General features: G+C 44.6%; 1 protein-coding gene across 4 annotated transcripts in view; it reads right to left on the bottom strand.

Annotated features, from left to right (window-relative positions):
- Positions 1–15,227, bottom strand: part of MITF (melanocyte inducing transcription factor) — a 100,780-nt gene extending 85,553 nt beyond the window's left edge. For 2 of the 4 annotated variants that reach the window (XM_005521991.3, XM_014251715.2), the window contains exon 1: positions 15,014–15,226. In XM_005521991.3, coding sequence (XP_005522048.1) covers positions 15,014–15,117 — 104 coding nt within the window. In that variant the 5' untranslated portion in view covers positions 15,118–15,226. Of the gene's footprint in view, positions 1–7,486; positions 7,665–15,013 lie in introns of all 4 variants that reach the window. The other 2 variants (XM_088061723.1, XM_005521990.3) reach the window with 2 other exon arrangements.
- Positions 15,228–19,845: the final 4,618 nt, after the last annotated feature.

Below are 19,845 nucleotides of genomic sequence, written 5' to 3'. Positions count from 1 at the left end.
CACGAGAAAAGCCCGAAAGGATTGCATAAATGCTTGTATCATCCTCATCTAAAACTGTAAAGTAAGAAGGACCACTGAATCTACAGGGTCTTGGGTTCCTTTGGAGCTTCTAGATGGCATTAAGAAATCTTATCTCTTCCCCAAAAAATGCTGCTTTGGGAAATCACCTGTAACTTTCTGCTTATTTCTCAACAGTTATTGGAAATGAAAAAGGAACGAAGTCTGGAACAGTAAACATGGCTTATTTTCTATACTTGATGTTTTGCTATTGCCAGTCAACTGCAATTATCCAAACATGTCAGAGCTGGAAAATACACAGAAATGAAGGCAGCCTCAGAAAACACAGACTGGAGACTGAACATGGTCACCTTGATGGCTGATAGCAAGTAAATGAAGTGAGACTGCTGTGGCAGGGCATAGCGCTGTACTCTTGCTTGTTATTCACAGTGCCATTGAAGATTTTTATTTAATTGCTACACTTCATTTTACCCTGGAAGACATCTCCAAAATAAACTTTTCCAGCAATTTAAATGAAATTTTCTTTATGCTAAAGAACATGTTCTTTAAAATCTCCGGTTTGTTGGTCCCTGAAGCTGCCAAAAACAATGTGCATGAAACTGAAGCGTAGTTCTACAGAGTGAAGACAAGATCAGCCTCAGCTAAAGATTAGATTCTCAATTCCATGTGATATGTATTTAATGCAGCTTGGCCAAAGTGCATTGTATGCTGTCCTGATGAACAGCTATAGGTTACAGAAAGCCACTTTGCGCACAGCTCACCGAGGAACCGATTCTAGAATTATCCCAAAGCAAGAAATGGCCAAAGTTCATGTTTACTATTTTGGAAGTAATTTCAACTTCAGTGTATGAATTCATAGCAGACAAGTTAGTGCTGGTGCATCAAAGAACAGGAATATTTTAGTCAACAGCCTGCTGGAATTATTATACACGTTGAACAGTCCAGATAACATCGCGAGTGCTGAGCATCTGTCAAATGCTCTGCACAAACAACATCAAGGCACAGTTGTGCAGCACTGGGCACAACCTCTGCTCTGAGGCTGAACTGCTCATTAAATGCAAGGTTATGTTGCAGGGTGCTTTGCATCCATCCACAATGGGCAACGGCAGAGCTAAAAACTAATCTGTGTCAAACAGGGCTGAATTAAAATGAGGAAGAAAACTTTTCATCCCTTGAGTCATGACTGAAGGATGCAGAAGTTCTGCCCACCAGCTCTTAAGCTTGAGCTGTACAATCCATTGTTTTTAGGGCAAAACCCAATAGTTTAGGTAAGAAATGCAGTCCCTTGTTTTACTTCAACAGGCAAAGCTGAGGGAGTGCAGCTTGGGGAGGAGATGTGCAGCCTCCTGCATAGTCCATCTTGTGTGCACTGTGACACAGAAGTCAGAAAACAGTTTATATCCAATTCAAAAAATAACCCAAAACTCAAGAAAAAAAAGCTCCACACTTTTTTCACTGTGAGGGTCATCAGTACTGGAAGAAATCATCCAGAGAAGTTGTGAAGTCTCTGTATTTGGAGATGCTCAAAAGCCAGCATGACATGGCTCTGAGCAGTGGAGCTGGACAAGCTGATGTGCAGAGGTGTCACCTCAGTGACTCAGAGTCTGTCTAGCCACTGGGAAAAGCTTCAGACTGTTGGAAGTAACTGTATTGCAAACTTTCAGATCCTGCCCATGTGACACCCAGCTTCAGATTTGACAATATTGTGGCTGGCTTTGAGAACAATCCAGTTTTGGACCTAGAAATCTGTGGTCATATCAAGCTCCTTTTCCAGGGAAGCCACACAAGCACTCACTGTCACAGCAGGCAAACACACATGTGGGGGCTGAAGGAACTGTTCTGTGATATAAGCATGTGCAGATCTAAATACTCATCTCAAACATTATCATCAGGACATCAGAAACTAAATGGGCAGTTAAGTCTTTCGGGGGAAAAAAAAAAGAAAAAAGAAAAACCAGCTGATAGTGCTCATCCTCTGCTAAACAGACTATATTGAAATTCAGTTAATTCTGCATCTCATGTTGAAAAGATTATGAAATTATCTTTTTCTAGTGGGATTTTTCACTTTTCTAAGTAGTATTTCAATGAAAGTGGAACATATTAAAATCACAGTGTCAGGCTTGAAAGTACATCAGATTTAGGATCTTGCCATATGCTGAACACTCTTCTCCCAATCCAACAATACGGATTTGAGCTGAAACTGAAGCACACATAGTCCTGGAGCAGCACAGCTCACATGCTTAAGGCTTGATGGATCCCTCCTGTGTTTGTTACAGGCCTGGGGCTGCAACAAGATGAAACCTGTGAGTACAAAACCAATTGGATTATTTAGGATTCTGAAATAAAGACTACACAGAAGTGTTGTATTGAACAAAGGTCTGATTGAGGCAGATCTTTAAACATATGCTTAACTTCAGCTGGCATTTAACTCCGATCTCTTTCAAAGAAGCCTCATCCTGAACACTGGATGCTTTCTTAGCTTGCAGCTCCCACTACTCCAAGGATTAAAAGTACATTTAGGGGGGAGGACAGTCTGTGCAGGCATTTGTTCAGGAAAAATGCTTTTGGGACACACTATACATCATTTTAATATTACAATTACTTCTACAACGTCAAACAAGCCCAAATTCTAAATTTTTTAGCTCCAGCACATCAGACACCTCCCTAAATTTTAACTCAAATTCTCATCTTCTAACAAGATGCCAGGAAACAGAAAAGAGCCTGTTCCCAAAAACTTTGATAAAATTCAGTTAAATTATCCAGATGGTTTTCATTCCACAGAAAATACAAAACAGCAGTCTGCAAAGCATAGCATTTTCTAAATACACAAAATAAAGAGAAAACAATGCACAAGTAGAAAGTGCAAATGCTGAGCCCATTATATTTTTGTTCCAGCAGAAATGCAGCATAATCAATACAATCTTGCACTTCTAGAGGACCCATCTTTCTGTTGCCAGGGGTGCTCTGCAGCTGTAAGCGCCACCAAATAAACTGCACACAGCTCAACCACTTCATTTTTCCTGTGCTACAAGCAGAAAGGAGGAACTGCATTCCCACCCACTTAACCTCCAAAACCCAGCATTCCCTACAGCACAAGAAGCCAGAGAGCACCTGCTGAACAACCTATGTACTTTGAATGACTCTGCAAGCAGCCAAATTTAGCAAATTTGCTATTTTCTCCAAAGCACAGCCTGATTCTGCAGCTCTTAAATACAGGGAAAACTGTCTTAGATTAAATAGTGATTTCAGATTTAGAGTTTCAAGAGCTGTGAAAGTCCTTACCACAGAAAATAAACCCACTGAGAAGAGATGAGGACAGATACTGCAATTTTCTGTGCTGTGCTATTTAATAAATCTCAAAGCAAAGGAATTAAATTACAGATATGGAAACAAGCATCTATATAATTATATGACAACACCTGGAATCATTCAAATCCACCACCAGCAGAATCAGAAAACTGATCAGCAAGAGATGAGCCACAAAAATAATCTCTCTGCAGTTAGAGATGGATATTCATCCCTTTTACATGGCATGTCACTAAAATGTTTCATAGCAACAGGGCAGCAGGGGATGGGACTGGTTATCACACAAACACCATCCTGCCCCCCAAAAATGAGAGAAAACAGGCCACTGAGCAAACTCAGTACTTAAAACTGAGTTTCTCAAAGGGGAAGAAATCCCTGAAGTATTTCTTTAGATCATGAGTGTGTTTTCTCATGCAGAGCTGCTGGCTGTCCTCATCCCCAGCCCTGCTGAGCTGCAGCACAGCTCAGTGATGCTCTCACAGCCTTGGGGAGAGCAGAATCCTTCCAGCTCCCCTCTGTGCCTTCCTAAAACTTCCTAAACCAGCTCTTCAGGCTGCCCAGGAAAAGCTCTGAGGATGGAAACAGTGGGATCACCAGCTGGTAAATAAAGCCACCATCAGGCGTCCCAGGTCGAAGCTCACTGCAAGAGCCACCTTTTCTCAGCAGCTTCCTTTCACAGAGCTGGTGCCCAGCACAAGCCTGAGCACAGCAGAGCAGCAGTCAGGAACACAGAATCACTGGACCTGTTCCTCTGCACGTCTGTTCATAGTCTCAAGTGGTGCTGCAAGGCAAAAAGCCAAATGTGCCCCCAGTTTCAAAGAGAAGTCCCTGAAGATCCTACCTGAGGAACACACGCCCCAGACAGGGCCAGAGACCACTGCAGGCACAGACAGGGAAACTTTGCCTTATGGACATCTTTGCACCCCAGCACAACTCTTACAAGCACCTTCATTAGAAAGGCTAAGTGAGGGATAATTATGACTCCTCCACAAAGCAGGACTGCTTTGGAAAGACAGCAATTACTGCCTGCTCAGGGGATCTCTTCCAGAAAGCAGGAGGCTGCTGTAAAGGCAGGGTGGCCAGTTCCTTGTAAAACACCAAAAAAGCTGCAAGGAAGACTCCCTCCCCAGCTCTGAAAATGTCCAGCAGCAGCACCAGACCCCCTCCAGCCAACCCTGGTTTTGTTGTAGGGGCAGCTCCAGCACCTTTGAGATCCTCTTAAAAGGCAGACCCATTTCACACTTTTCTACATTACTTGACACACTTGAAAAACACAAAGTCCTTGTTAGCCCACGGCATCTCCAGGGCTAACAGCCCCTACAGCACAGTTTTGTACAGTATCAAAAACTGCATTAGCTGGGAACCAAATTATCACTTGCACAGTAGTTTTGCAATTAGATTGAAACTGTAAATTGTGCAACAAGCTAAATTACAAAACAAGTTTGTGATACAGACGTAATCTTAATTCAGCTCCTGCCCTACTCACTTTACTTCTTTGTAACTTGTTTCTACACAGATTCAAACTCCTTTTGCTATACCACAAATAACTTCACATTCCTAAAAAATTAAGCACTCCGAAGAACTAGCGTATGTTTGTTGTCACTCTTAATATCCTTTGCCTGAAGCTTCTTCACCAACGCACACAAAACTCTGAGAGGCCTTCTGGGCATCAGAGTCCATACCACCCTTCAACTTCCTTGCCTTCCTGCAACATTTCAGGATTCCTTCCCTTCATCCAACTCTCTCTGCCCCAAATATCACCACTCTTACTTTGAGCAGGTCCCCCTATGTCATGCTGTGACCTCAACTACAGAAATCTGGACCTTTTAGCTGGAGCTGAAAGCCATCTAATTTCTGAGCACATCTTACTTGCTTCCTGGTAGAGCTTCTCCACTTGCTACAAGTAACTATTTTCTGGAGCAAAGTCAGAACAGCCCCATGCAAATATTGTCTCCCTTGTGTTACACCAAGTCACTCCTGCCCCTACCAGGCTCAAACAACACTATACAAGGCAAAATGGAGCAGCTTCTGCAAAAAAAAAAGACACCTCACAACACGCATGGTTTATTGGTTTGGGCACTTCCAAGGCCGGCAGACACTTTCAATCCTGTCTCTTGAGTCACAGTCAGGACTGGAACTCCAAACTTCTACGTGCTGAGTGGACAAAGCTGGGGCAGGGGGATGTCATACTACCTGCTCTTCCTCATTTCTGTAAGAGCACACCTGCCCTGGGCACGTCACTCCAAGGAGGATTTAGCAACAGCTCCCCTGGACCCAACAGCCAGCTCGGAGAGCCAGCGTTCAGCACCACCAGCAGCCTTCCCCAGCCAACTCAGGCAGTCCCAAACTCCAGGCCAGTGTTCACCAGCCCACTTTGAAGCCACCCTCAGTTCTTTAAGGAACCCAGACACCCACCTCATGGGGCTTTTTTAAATTCCACTAGGCAACAGAACACATAAAAATTAGATGACGCAAGGCTAACCCCAAGTTCCCCTAATGAACCCAGCCCCAAGTGTCCAACAGGATGTGACAGGTGGAGGGGCAGGCGAGCCCAGCCGAGGATGAGGTCACAAAATGAGCAGTTTGCACAGCACACTACTAATCTTAAATTCCAAACTCATTATGCACTAGCCTAACAAACAAAGGAGCAGCTTAGCAGATTTACAATGTACCTTCTCCAAGGGTGGAATAATTATTTATCTGATAGCAACCTTCATGATACAACAGCAATAAATAAATAAATGATCCCAGCAACTCTTGTGAACCATGCCTGTGGCTTCAATAGACAGACTGACAGATGGAATGTGCCTTTAGCTGGTTGAGCTTGGGCAGTTGTAAATATTTGCTACAAATAAAATAAAGCTTGCTAGACTGAGCAGAAACCCAAACACAGTAGTTAATGGCATCCCAGGGGACACAGTGCAAGAGACCCCACCCCCCTGAACTCCTCCCAGTTTCCAATGAACAGCCCCTAATTTTTTTTCCCTTTGCTTTTCTCTAAGATCATCCCCTCCTGCATGTGTACACATGTCAATACCACTCTGATTTCATTCTCTCAAGTTGCAACTCTTATTCAGGCTGAAGTTCACAAACATTATAGATAGGGTTTGTATTCCTAATTTGGCTTTACAGCTGCATATTACCATGCAGCGACACATCCAGAAAAATCACTTCCAAAGTCATACTTTATACAAGCTTTCTCCTTTATTTAGATAAAAACCCAAAGAATCCTGAAAGGAAATAGTACATGTGCAGAAAACATGCTCAGCTAGGCTCTCCCACTCAGATCTCTCAGATCCTTTTTCACTTCCATGGCATTATTCCGACCTCCCAGTTTGAAGCTCCAGAACCACATGTTCCCCTTGCCCATATTCCCAATTTCTCACCATCTGACAGCTTCCAAAGTCTGCTCCCATCTTCTCACCCTGAAATAGTACCTCCAGCCCAAGTTTTCTAGCTGGCTGCTTCTCCTCCAGAAAGGATCACAGTAGCTCCTGTTTTATGTGTTTATATGTTACAAACAGGAGGGCTGGCAGTAAGATTAGTAACAATCATGGATTGCTCCAGCCTCCATCCTACAAAGCATCCCTCACTTGGGACATTCTGGTTGTTCCCACTTCTTGTTACTTTTCTCCCACCTCCAGACCCCAATTCCCCTGCACTATTTGATTCCCCTATTCCTCCAGTAGTTTCTGTTGTCACATATTTTCAAAGAAAAGAGCCAGCATCTCAGAATTTGGGTTACAGGCAAGCTTCAACAGTACAATATATTATCATCATGCTGCTTTAAACACATTACAACTGGCAAGATTCCAGCACCTAAATATCTCAGAGATTACCAACATCTTTCCAGGAACCCAAAAATACCAATATTCACCTGGATTTTCTCAGAATTCACCCCAAATAAATTCTTTAATATAACAGCAGGCCAAACCAGGCACATAATTTTTGCACACAAAGATTGCTTTTGAGGGTTTGAACAGACACAGACATCCTTCCAATCCTCCACAATTTCAGTGCTCTCTTCAGAAGCAGCCTCACAGGGTGATCAGAGAAGACCCCCAGCATGCTCTCCCCAACCACACCAGCCCAAACAGCAGGTTCAGGTGGGTTTAGGCCCATTTTGTGCCAGAAAAGCAGCACAAAGGAAGGTGCAACGTACCTGTGAATCTAGATCAGTGTTTTTTGGGGAGCAGTTGAGGAGAATGAATCCAAGTCTTCCCAGAGGTGGCAGCTGCAGCATCGTCTCCAATGCAACCGTTTCCCTGAGCTGTAATATCCCTATGAAATACCAACTGCAGGACTGGGCTCCAGCCACCTGACACCACACCTGAGGTGCTCTAGAGCAAGAGAAAGAGGGTCTGAAAAAAAGGCACTTGTTTGTTCTTGATGCTCATTTCTGCAAGGAACACGGAATTCATAAACCCCACATCTGCAAATATATGTCTGCCTGCATTGTAAAGGAGTAATCTTCATGGGAACTGATTTAAAAAAAAACTTGTTTACGGTTAGAGGCTGCTAATTACAACATTAAAATACTAGCCCGAACCCCACATTACACTTGCATTCTGTTTTACATAGCAGTACACGTAACAATCATCACAGCAAGCTGCTCTGTTGGCTCATGCTGGAAGAAGTAATTATATATCACAGCAACACAATTTTGCCCTTCAACCTGCCAGTCCAGTCCATGCAGCAGCTGCGAGCAGCAGGTCAGGGTGGGGGGAGCCTACAGAGTGTTTCTACATAATCACTTACCACTGAAGGAAAAAAAAAAGCTGAAAACCACCAGCCCCTGGCTTGCATGCTTGGCAGAAAGCTGCTAACACAAACATTACAGCAGCCCTTGCAGCAGGGATGTTACCAGAAAAAATGAGCTCAATCCAAAAGCACTGTTAGTGTTGAAGTATTAGCTGAGAGTTGTAGCAGACGCCTTCCTGGGTAATTGTCACCATTTCTGTGCTTGTACCAGTGATGCCCACACTATCCTGTTTCACCTGGACACTGCTGTGAGCTCTCTGAAACACTTATTCTCAGGTGAAGCCCACAGGCAACAGTGACTAAGGCCTATGCAAGTCACAAGCTGAATTTCTGGGCAAAGATACTGAGACAGAGCCTTTCAAAAGGCACCCCAAAACTCTGAGTGCCCAGCCACAGCAAGCAGAGCCTCAGGGTGCCTGACACTGAAAACTGCACTTAACTTCTGCCTCAGATGGACTGGAGAACAGGCTGACCTCTTCCCAGACTTTGCCTCCAGAGAACCTGAATATTTCAATCTTGACACTCCAAACAGCATCAGGTTTTTCACAGCTGTTGCAGATAAATCCATGGCATAGTTATATTGTGAATATGCAATAAAATTCATTTTCCTTTGCTGTTTTCTTTCCTCCAGTATGAAATGAAGTGTGAAACTACACACAAGCCACTAGTTGTGCTGTTACTGTTTAACTAGAGATTATTAAAAATAAATCATGACAGTTCTCCTATAATATGATAGTGATGCAACAGTTAACTGTCTAGCAAAATCTACCATGCCAGGCTGCTTAATCATGTTGTCTTTGTTTCAGCAAAAAGTTATATTAAAATACAGTGATTTTTTTAAAAAACAAAAATGTTACAGCCTGTGTATTTCAAAAACTTTTTGAATCCAAAATAGAACGAGACAGACAATAATGGCCAAGAGCCTGACCAGCTTAATGGAAGTTGGACTCTCATTTTGTTCCCAACACTGAAACAGCAGATTGTTCACAGAAGACAATTAACAGCCAACACACAATTTCAGGTTTTTTTAGAAGAAAAGTAAACAGAAAATTACTCCTTCTGTTTAATTTTCAAAGTCTTTAAAGCATCTTGCTTTTAAAAGCAAATGTAGAGAGGATGACAGCATCATTAAGCATCAGAACAGGTTTCTCCTGTACCCTCATTTTTAAACAGCTGTACTGATTTCTTCCCAATCAACTTTTAATCAGAGAACGTGGTTAAGAGACCGAATTTGCTTGTAAAATAGCACATCTGCAAATCTCTTCTGCTCTTGCTTCCCAGTTTTCTTCTAGATCCTGACCAGACTGTACAGCAGGAATTAGTCATGCTGCCTACCACCGTGCTGGAAAGGACCTCTGATACATTGCCCTAAGTGCTAAATAAAAACATACACAATGCACAAGAGGCTCTGCAATGACTTGTTAATGACAATGGCTAGGTTCACAGCAGCCCCACAAATTCTAAACCAGAAGCTTGTGAAATGACCTCCCACTCTACATGGGGAAATGAGCAGTACCAGGGGCAGCCCAGCTCCCCATCAGCAGGGCTCCACAGGCTTATTTTCAGTCTTTTAAGAGACAGGATCTATTGATTCAAATTATCACCTGGAATCTGTAAACCAACAGCAGCCAGCTAGGGAAGTTTCCTGCTCACCAGAAAAATATGGATTTATTTCAAGCAGAATGCATATGTACTTACACACAACTAATGCAGCCAGCAGGCTGATAAATAAAAAGCAAACACATGTGCTTGCTAAAAGATGCTCAGTCAGTGCAGCCAGCCTCAAAATATCTGTGCCCTCTCTGATCAGCTTGGCAGCCACACAAAACCCTACCGAGGAAAGCAGGCCAGGGAAGCAAAAAGGTGACGCTCAATAGCTCCTATCAAAGCAAATGCTGAACTGAATTTCATGGGCTATTTCTGTTTCCTTGCTAAATAGCAAAGGCCTACTGCAAATAACAAAGTGAGAGTTTTGCAGGAGAGGAAAAGGTCACCCAGGATCTCTCACCATGGAAAATGCTGTGCTACAGACAGGGAGCAGCACCAGTTCTCTGTGTAAAGAACTATACGGAAATACCACTTATTGTCTCCACATGTTTATACAACAGACACTCCAACAGCAGCCTTTCCTTTCAAGACTGTTTTCAAAAATAAAAGAAGTACAAAAAGATGTGGTGAGGGTTTCCTTCCCAGTGCAGCGAATTTGAGGTGCAGAATAAACATGGAATTATTGACTCACTCACAAAAATGTTACCGGAGAGATTTCAGAGACATACTTCTGGCTTAGCTCTACTCCCACTGACGTTGGTTCAGACTTTTACCACTGATTTCAGGCAGTGCTGGCCTACGTAGCACTTCCAGCTCAGCTATTATTACCTTTTAGTTTAAAATATGTAATGTTCCCCTGTAACAGACGGAAAAATATTTCAGGAACTTTTTAAATCTGTTCCTCCAAGATACATTTTTATTTTTTTTAATCACACTGAGACACGGTTCCTGGATGCAAGAACATGTGACCTGTTCTAAATAAAGGATATTTTCCACTTCTTGCACAACTGGAACAGATATAAGCAGTAGCTTGAACAAACTGCATTGCAGAACCCAACCAGAATATAAAACACTTGAATAAGATCCATAAATAGCAGTAATATGAAAAGACTACCTCCAATAAGGCACAAATTCAATGTTAAGCCTAATGTAATCAAGTTCAAATTCAATCACGCTGCAAAGTTCATTTACAAAATTAAATTTGATCATCTGCAGGCTAAGGCACTAGGGCACTTTAGAAGAGTCCTCTTTGGCTCCAGAGTAAGCACACATTTCAAAAATGTGTGTCTATTTGGCGAAATTAGTATTTCCTCAACAATCATTGCGTATTAAAAGGGGAGCTTTAACTGAATGAAGACTTCAGTGTTGAGCACCAGATAAGAGGAAAAAACCAAAAAGGAACACTTTACAGAGGATCCTAACTGGAGAGAAATGAGGGACCAGATGATATAAGTAAAATACTGAAGGTTTGCACAAAGGAAAAGGTCTTCAGGAATGAGAAGAATTTTATAAAGACATCACTGCTTTAATAATGACGAACTCTACATCTCAATGTTATTGCTCATAAAACAAAAATAAGCTTCCTAAGAAACTACCATGCAAATTAAATCCATTTCCTAATATTTTCTTCCACTAAAAATACTTCAGTAACTACATCATTCGGGTGCTTTTTAACCAGTCTGAAAATATAGGCAACAGAAAAGGGCACAAATAGCAGTAATTTATCTGCAGGTTTTATTAAGAGCATGGCAGTAAATTACAACAGCTGACAATAATTTGCTGGTGCTTATAATGTCACACCGACCATCCAAATGGACACACACTGCAGACAACAAAAAAAATACAGAAAAAAATCAATTTGAAAGAGAAAGTTTTGCTGCATCTGCCACACCTGGCTTGGTTCAGAGTGCCCTGTGCAATGGCAGGTTGTATAGCCTTTACCTCCAGATACCGGTTTGATATCCAAAATATTGCCAAATGATTTAAAGAATCCACATTTGTGATGTAACTCAAGCCTCCAGTGCCCTGCTGACTGCATGCAGACACGTCAGGATCTGTGTTTACCTTTGGTAACAAAACTCCATCGATTTCATTGTACACTGCTTGTACCAGGAAACAAACCTTATTTGCTTGTTCATTACATAAACACATACATATTTAAGTGTATGTACTTGTAGATTAAAACTATTATACTTTGTGAATATGGCAGGAGAGGAATAAAATATGGATATGAGGGGGAAAAAATAGATCTCATTGTCTTACTGGGTAGCCTGAAAGCCCATTTTCCTCCCACAGACAAAAGTGACTCTGGAGAAACCAAAGCAACTGAAACATCATCTCAGTTTTCAAAGACATTGGACCACGGCAAATTCCAGAGATCCCATGAATGCAGGTATTACTTTGCCCAAGAATCTAAGTTCTCATGAGTCAGGAGGGTTTGGGAAGTATGGGTTTGACTGATCTATCTCAGCCCCATGTATCCTCTCAATCCCCTGTGATTAAAGCTTTTGCTGGGCTTACATTTTAACTTGGCCTCTAGCATTCAATTGTGGCTTGGCCTAAGTTAGTACAGTATTTACTCCAAAAGGCTTTTATTATTGGACCCCTTGCGGCTTTGGATTGCAGACTTGAATTATGAAACAGGGATGGAGTAACTGTGAGGGCACAGCAGAGAGGAGAAATCTTTAACTGGATGTCACATATTGGAAAACGAGCAATCTGGGAGGAAGCAAATAGAGTTTCACTGAGAGGAGGACAGCAGTATCAGCAGGGCTGAGTTAAACAGGCCAACAAAACTGTTTCTTCTTGGTTCAGAGCACTGCCATTCTTACCTATTTCTGAGCAGGATAAAATTTTCTCTGTACTCACAATTTCAGCTGCTATGAGTAAGCCAAGGATGCTTCTCAACTCTTACGGTTAAAAAGATCAGAGAAAGCCCAGAATGTTGCTAGGAAATCAGCAGTTCTCACCAGGGAAAAGAGCAGATTGCTGTTTAGACTCAGCTCCTCACATCAGCTCTGGTTTGCCTGCTCCCCAGGCACCCTTCCAGAGCCAGGCTGCGGAGAGGGTAAGAAAGCAATTCCCATGGCCACAGTCCCACAACTACACCACGCTGACCTGCTGCTATTCTACTCACTGCTATGCAATTACTGCTGATTTACATCCACAAGAGAAAGCAGCAGGGTGATGCTGATACCCTCGATAATCATCAGTCAGACTGGTTCCAGGCCTGAGCAAAGCTGAAGGACTACAGAAGTCCTCTGAGATACGATCGTGAAACAAACAGGTTTGTGAGCAACTTCTGCCTCCTGTTATCATCAAGTTTTATCAGCCTGGCTTCAGGGACAGGTTTATATGGACCCGGCAGGGCCCCTGACTCCTTTGCATCTTCATCTCCCACAATACCAGGAAGACAGCTGAGACTCTCCCTCGAGGTACGAGCTGTACGTGAGCTGGGCAGGCTCCACACTGAGGTTAACATGTCAGTTCACTATCTGCCAGAAAAACCATGGATTGTTATTCCACCCTCGGGGCTCCCTCTTCCCATACACATGGGTACTTGTGGAGAGACACGAGGCAGACTGGGACAAGTTGGTCGCTCCTCCAAAAAGCTGTCCTGGAAACATCAGGACAGATGGTCTGAGGCACCACCAGGATGTCAGAATGACAGACCCCTTTAAACCCAAAGGGCAGGCAGTTCTGTCTGCAGGAATACCAGATGAACTGGGGAAATCCACCCCAGGGAAGTTTGAAGTGACAACATTTAGAAGCCAGTAAAACACTCCAATGCTTCATTAGAGAGTTTATTCACTTCTCCCTGAGAAATACAAGGCTGAATTTGGGTCCCAAAGCATCAAGTCACAGGAACTCAAAGCAGTTGCAGCATCTGTGCAAGGTCAAATGCAGACCTGCCACCTAAGCTCCAGTGCAGACCTGCTATCCATGCTCACACCAGGAAAGCACACACAAACTGCTGACTACAGAGAGGACAACCACAAAGGGACAACTCCTGCACACCAGTTAGGACATGCAGCTGGTACAAACAGGGCTACTGGGCCACAGCACAGGAGTGATGACTGCTGCACTCCACTGGCAACACAAGCACTAAACCCAAAGCCCTGTGTGCCTCTCAGCTGCCTCCATCTCAGCAGGAACCCATCAGTGCTGGTGAACCCCATCTGCTCTGCACATTAGCCTGGCTCTCAGATAATTACCTGGGTAATGGCAATTTCCCTGCATAACCTTAGGGAGCAAAGGAGTTCAGGCAACTTCAGTTTGGTTGGATGGCCTGTCAGGCTGTACATCACCACCACGATGTGCACCATTCCTGAGCCATACCAAGGGTTCAGGGTGAGGCAGGGCTGCCGTGAAAACAGGCCACAGGAGGTGGCCCCACATCTGTCAGTCCTTGTGACAGCAACAGAATTTTTAATGCCTTTTACTACAAACCTTCAGTGTTTCTGAAACATTCAGAAAATGATCAAAAAGTCATTTATTTACTTTTAAGTCTGACAGGCTGTAGAATCCAAACTCATTCTAGTACTTTTTTTTTAATATTTACATTCTTATCTATTTTCCCATTACACAGAGATGTACGAAGAGCAGCTTTCAAAACTAAAATGTGAATACAGAGACAGGCTAACAACAGACCTCATTACAAACACGATACACTTGCAGCAATGACCTTATATTCAGCAGAGTGCTGCTAAGGAGAGTGTTGAGGTGAGATGGAGGGTTCCTTGAATGAAAAAACAGAGGGAGAAACGTGCCATAGCAGACAAGGTGGATGCTCAAGGCGCGGGAGAGCATTGACTTTCTTCTTCCAGCAGCAGGACGGACAACGGGTCGCTAACAGCCCACAAGGGAGGGAAACACATACAGACCGCCTTATTTCTCTTTACAGGGCGTATCTACGCGATGCAGCCGCACCAGATAAGCAAACAGAGTCTATTTCAAGGAAAAACCACTCTAGGAAGAAAGTGACCTACCTAGCAAAAGTTTCCAATCCCCAAGCAACTGTAAGTAACAAACCCGCTCTCAGGCTCAAAAAAAAACAAACAAAACGAAACTACCGCACAATCAAGAACAACCTTAGATGCTACAAGACCTTGCAGCTGCTGCAAGACCCTCCGCAGCTCCGCGCTCGGGGCGGGGGGCTCGGCAGCGGCGCTCACCGGGGCAGGCGCGGCCCCGGCCTCGCCCCCGCTCCCGGCGGGGCTGCCCCGGGTGACAGCCGGGCCCGCACGGCCAACAATGCCCTTTACATAACGCGGGCCCGGCCCGCCCTCCGCCAACAACGCCGCTATTATGGCAGGAGCGCTCGGCTGCGCAGCGGCGGCCGCGGGGATGCTCCGCGCCCGGCCGGGACCCGCGCCCCCACCTGCTCTTGAGGGGCTGGCTCTTCAGCTCGTAGTACGTCTTGGGCTCCTCGTGGAACTCCTCGCCCACCTCGAAGTCCGGCACGATCCCCGACTCCGCCTGCATCGTCGCCGCGGCCGCTGCGAGAGGGAGAGACGGGAGGTTACGGCTGCGGCGCCGAGCGAGCCCCGCCGCGCCGCCCGCCCCGCTCCGCTCCGCTCCGCCGGCTGGGCTCACACACAGCGCCGCCCGCCCCGCCTGGGACTTGTAGTCCGCCCCGGGGCCGGCCCGGCCGCCTCCGCCCGCCGCGCACTACAAGTCCCGCCGCGCCGCGCCGCGCCGGGAGGGCCGGGCCGGGCCGCCGCTGTCAGCCCGAGCGCGGGGCCGCCCGCCCCGTCCATCCCGCCCATTCCCAGCCATTCCCGGCCCATTCCCGTTCCCGGCCCGGCCGTGCGCGCCACCTGCCGCCCCCTCCCTGCGCCGCCCCCCCCCCCCGCCGTGACGTCACGCGGCTATGACGGCACAGGTGCTGCGCGTGACGTCACACTGCCCGCAGCCCCCCCGGCCGGGGCTTCGGCCTCCGCACAGCGCTGCGCGTGTCCCTGAAATCACAGAATAATGGCATGGTTTGGGTCCGAGGGGACCTTTATAGCCCGTCTATTCATGTGTCCGCCATGGGCAGAGACATCTTCCGCTATCCCAGGCCGGTCCGTCCAGCCTGGCCTTGGACACTTCCAGGGATGCAGCAGCCACAGCTTCTCTGTGCCAGGGCCTCCCCACCCTCACAGCAAAGAATTTCCTCCTCATATACAGTATAAACCTGCTCTCTGTGATTTTGAATCCATTCTCCCTTGTTCTGTCACCACAGGCTCTTGTGAGAAGTTCCTCTCTGTCTTTCTTGTAGGCTCCCTTCAGGGAGGGACCAGCACAGAGGGTTCTTTATTTCCCCTTGGGGATGTCCGGCGCAGGCAGCAGGTGTCCAGCTGCAAACAGCGTCCTTGCACTGCTGCACAGCCAGGAATCAGCCTTGCCAGGGCTTCAGTTAGGAGAGAGGGCGTGAGGGGTTTCAGTACCCACAGCAGAGACCAAGTGGTGATAGTATGGGACATTAATTGTAACTTCCTTTGATGGGTACAAAAGCAATGAGCATTTGTGTCCCAGGACTTTGCACTTCTCCAGTTAAGTTCTCAGCACGAGAACTGACAGCTCTAAGTGGCTTCCTTTGAACTTTATCTGCCTTTATAAAATAGAGTCCAAAGCTCATAAACGTGGCAAGGAAAGTAAAATTGAACATTTGAAGCCAGCTGGGTTATTTCCAGTTATTTCCAGCAGAAATATTTTAATGGCGTCTCATCTTCCAGTTTGGCTCCTGGCATGTTGGGGACAGTAAGAGCAGATAATGTCAGAACATGGAAGTGGGAAGAGCCTCTGCCACACACCATTGTACCCACACAGGCACCAGTCCCAGGGAGAGCCGAAGAGGGAGGGAGGGTGGCACGGGAGGATTTGGATGGTGTCAGGGATCAGAGATGTCCTGTGCCTGCTCAGCCCCTGTGAGTGATGGTGTTGATCCTTCCTTAGTTCAAAGATGTTCAAAGATCCTGGAGGTGGAGGGTCCAGTTCAGAACTTGTTAAATGATACTGTTTGGCCTTCGTTGTTTTCTTCAGTTTGGTGGGTGGTGCTGCAGGAAGACGGATTTCAGGAATGAGGCTCTGTCCCTGTGCTCAGGAGGGCCCTTCTACCAGCACTGACTGTGACTCAGGACATCTCAAATCTCCCTTTACAACACGGAGGGCAAGAAACCTTCCTCAGCTCTATCCCGTCCCCTTACCTGCTGTCACATTAGGATGACAGGGACCCTCCTCAGTACAGAAATTCCATAGAGAATTTCATTCATGGCATTTTCCCAGAGCTTTGACCTCACTTAAAGAAGTCATAGAACAAATCAAATGCCAACAGTAGCCTTTATTTTTAAGACTGTTTTCAAAAATAAAAAAAAACTACAAAAAGATGTGATGAGGGTTTCCTTCCCAGTGCAGCGAATTTGAGGTGCAGAATAAACATGGAATTATTGACTCACAAAAATTATTTTTATCAATAATCAATATCAATTTATCAATAATCAGCTGATAACTGATGCCTAATAATTCTGGTGCCATCATATCACAGCTAAAATCACGCCACTCATGTTGTGCCAGTGGAACACCAGCGACTCTAACACACCAGATAAACCACAAAAAGTGTCTTTTCCATACATGCTTTTCCTCCATCACAGCTGCCAAAGCTGCTCAGTGCTGCACCGGGGACTGCTCACACCTGGGCAGCCAGGACTCCTGCTCATTTCAGGCAATGTGAGATTTGATAAAATAAACCCAAGAATTTTAGCTTGCTTCAGAAGTTTAAGTCTCAGATTATTATGCAGCTGCCAAACTCTAAGCAATGACTTAATAGAAAGAGTAATTACTTTAATGAATCAGATACAACAAATTGGATAATGCCCTGAAGAATGTTCTTTTGAGCCCACATTGGCAGATGGCTGGCATGGCTCGACAGAGGAGTAGGCTTGCTAACAGTGCTTTGGTGGGGGGGGAAAGGCAACCAACAAACAATTAAAAACAACTTAGAATAACTGCTAAGCTACATTTGCAGCCTGAGCCTCTGTGGGTTAGGGGGTGTAGCTGAGGAACTGTGTTTTCACAAGTGAGGAATCACTCCACGATTTGATGAAGGCAGTAAACAGCAGGACTCATCTCTTTGCAATGGTTTTGCTTCTATTTTTCCAGGTGTAAAAATGAGATATTCTTTTCCGCTGTTCAAAATGTACGGCTTATGAGCCTTCAGCTGTTTTAATTATAGCACTAGTTCTAAAGAGCAAAGATCTTTTATGTAAATACATATCCCAGGCAATGCTGCTTCACTTGAGATACCACAGTTTCAGCAGGAGCTGTGTGTGCAGCTCCCAGGGAGAAAGGAACCTGACTTCTCATCAGACCATGAATCTTTTGCTTCTGTCTTGCAACCTCTGTGCAATGCAAATTTTTATCTGGTGTTCAGATCAAGGCAATTTCTCATTGCACCTGGGCTAACTGGGACCTTGACACTGCTTTGCTGAGTCATATAAAGTGTTCTATTCATAATAGATGTCATCCATGTTTATAGTATCACTTTAGAGTTCATCTTTCAGTGTGAAAGAACAATACTTCCGTTGTGCCTAAGCAAGATACTAATTCATAAGTATGTCCCAAAACAAAAATGGTGCTTAAAAATGAACCTTATTAGGCCAATATTGCAATTAAATTGCTATAAAGAAAATTAAATTAACCCCAAAATATGTATCAGGTAAAATTTAGGATGAAGTGACTATTGTGTTGCTGCAGGGTTCAGATTTCTGTGAAGTTACTCTCTGTAGTTGGAATTCTGTACAGCTCTGTTGATTGTTTTCCAGTTATGAATGTCAAACTGCTTTAGGGAGGTGAGCAAGAACAATTATCCAGTTTAGCAGAGTGAAAAACAAAACACGGAAGGGTCATTTGTCAAATATCAAATCAGTGGCAGAGCATGAACATCGATCTAGTGTTCACATCCTGGGCATAACCCTACCAAGACTAGGAATAGGAAATATTTCTGTGTAACTGTTGCTCAAAAAAAGACAATGGCCTAGAAGCAATTCCCGAACACTCTCTATGAGGCAGAGTCAGGTTTCACAAGAGATAGCCTTGCATTCAGATTTAGGGCTCACTGGGAATGATCAGCTTGGTTTTCTATTGCTTGAAAGCAAGTCCTTGCTAAGTCCTTTCCAGAGTTGGAAATTAACCCAGCAATAAAGGCAGTCTCAGTGTTTATGTGACACTCCTGTCTCATTTTTCACCCAAACTAATACAAACCCCTCAAAAGCCATGAGCAGTTGTGTCTGGGCTCCCCAGTGCCATGTAGACACTGGGTCAGCATTGTTCAGTTTTTCTTCAGATGATGGGTCTGATTTTGCTAGAGCCATTAAAATGTCTTCAGCTTATTGGGCAAATTCTCCTTTTCAGAGCAGATTCTCATCAAGACTGAGAAAGCAACACAAAGGACTTTGGATGTGCAGCTCCTGAGAAAGGTTTATCAGGAGACACAGCTCTTCCTCATTCCGAACCAACATTTCCTGTGATTTCAGCAATGATTTTCAGATACCATGGGGTACAAAATTTAATGTGCAGCAAGCACATTGAGCACAGCTGCTACATTTTTCCCCCATTACTCTTTGGAATTCCCTTATTTGTAATGTCCTCACTTATAATTCTCATCATTTGTATTTTTCTTCTTCTTGCCTACAAGTACCATTTTAAATTATTCTCCCATCAATAATGTTACTCCAACCACAGTCTGGGGATCCTAGTTGACAGCAGGGAGCAACAACATAGATTGATATCTCTATAAGTAGGCAAAAAATTGACACACAGCTCAGCAGAGTTCCCAGTTTGCAAGAATTCCCCCGCACCAACTATTTGTGCATTCATGTGAAGAGGAAAGGAAGCAGTCAATGCTGCTATTGAAAATAAAAAATAAACAGACATGTGATTTAATTTTGAAGAAAGTTCCCAGACTTTTGCATTCATACTCTGCATTGTACACTGCGAAATTCGTGAAGAGAATGCAATTTACCCCTGCAGACTAAAAGACAAGAAGTTGTTATCGGTCTTTATCTCCCTACAAGGCAGAAGACTTGGTAAAAAGCTTTCAGTATTGAGTATGAAAGAAAGGGGGCATTTAAGTGAGAGCTTCCAGTAGCCATGGAGAGATTTTGTAAAGTCTCACAGGAACATCCCTGTCCCATTTCTTTGCTCCACCAAGCACATACAATACCAGTTAAA

This window comes from Pseudopodoces humilis, chromosome 13 (assembly GCF_049639895.1).
Source record: "Pseudopodoces humilis isolate 2021_Gansu_Grassland_sample_001 chromosome 13, ASM4963989v1, whole genome shotgun sequence".
Lineage (NCBI taxonomy): Eukaryota > Metazoa > Chordata > Aves > Passeriformes > Paridae > Pseudopodoces > Pseudopodoces humilis.
This window is presented reverse-complemented; position numbering and strand designations above follow the sequence as displayed.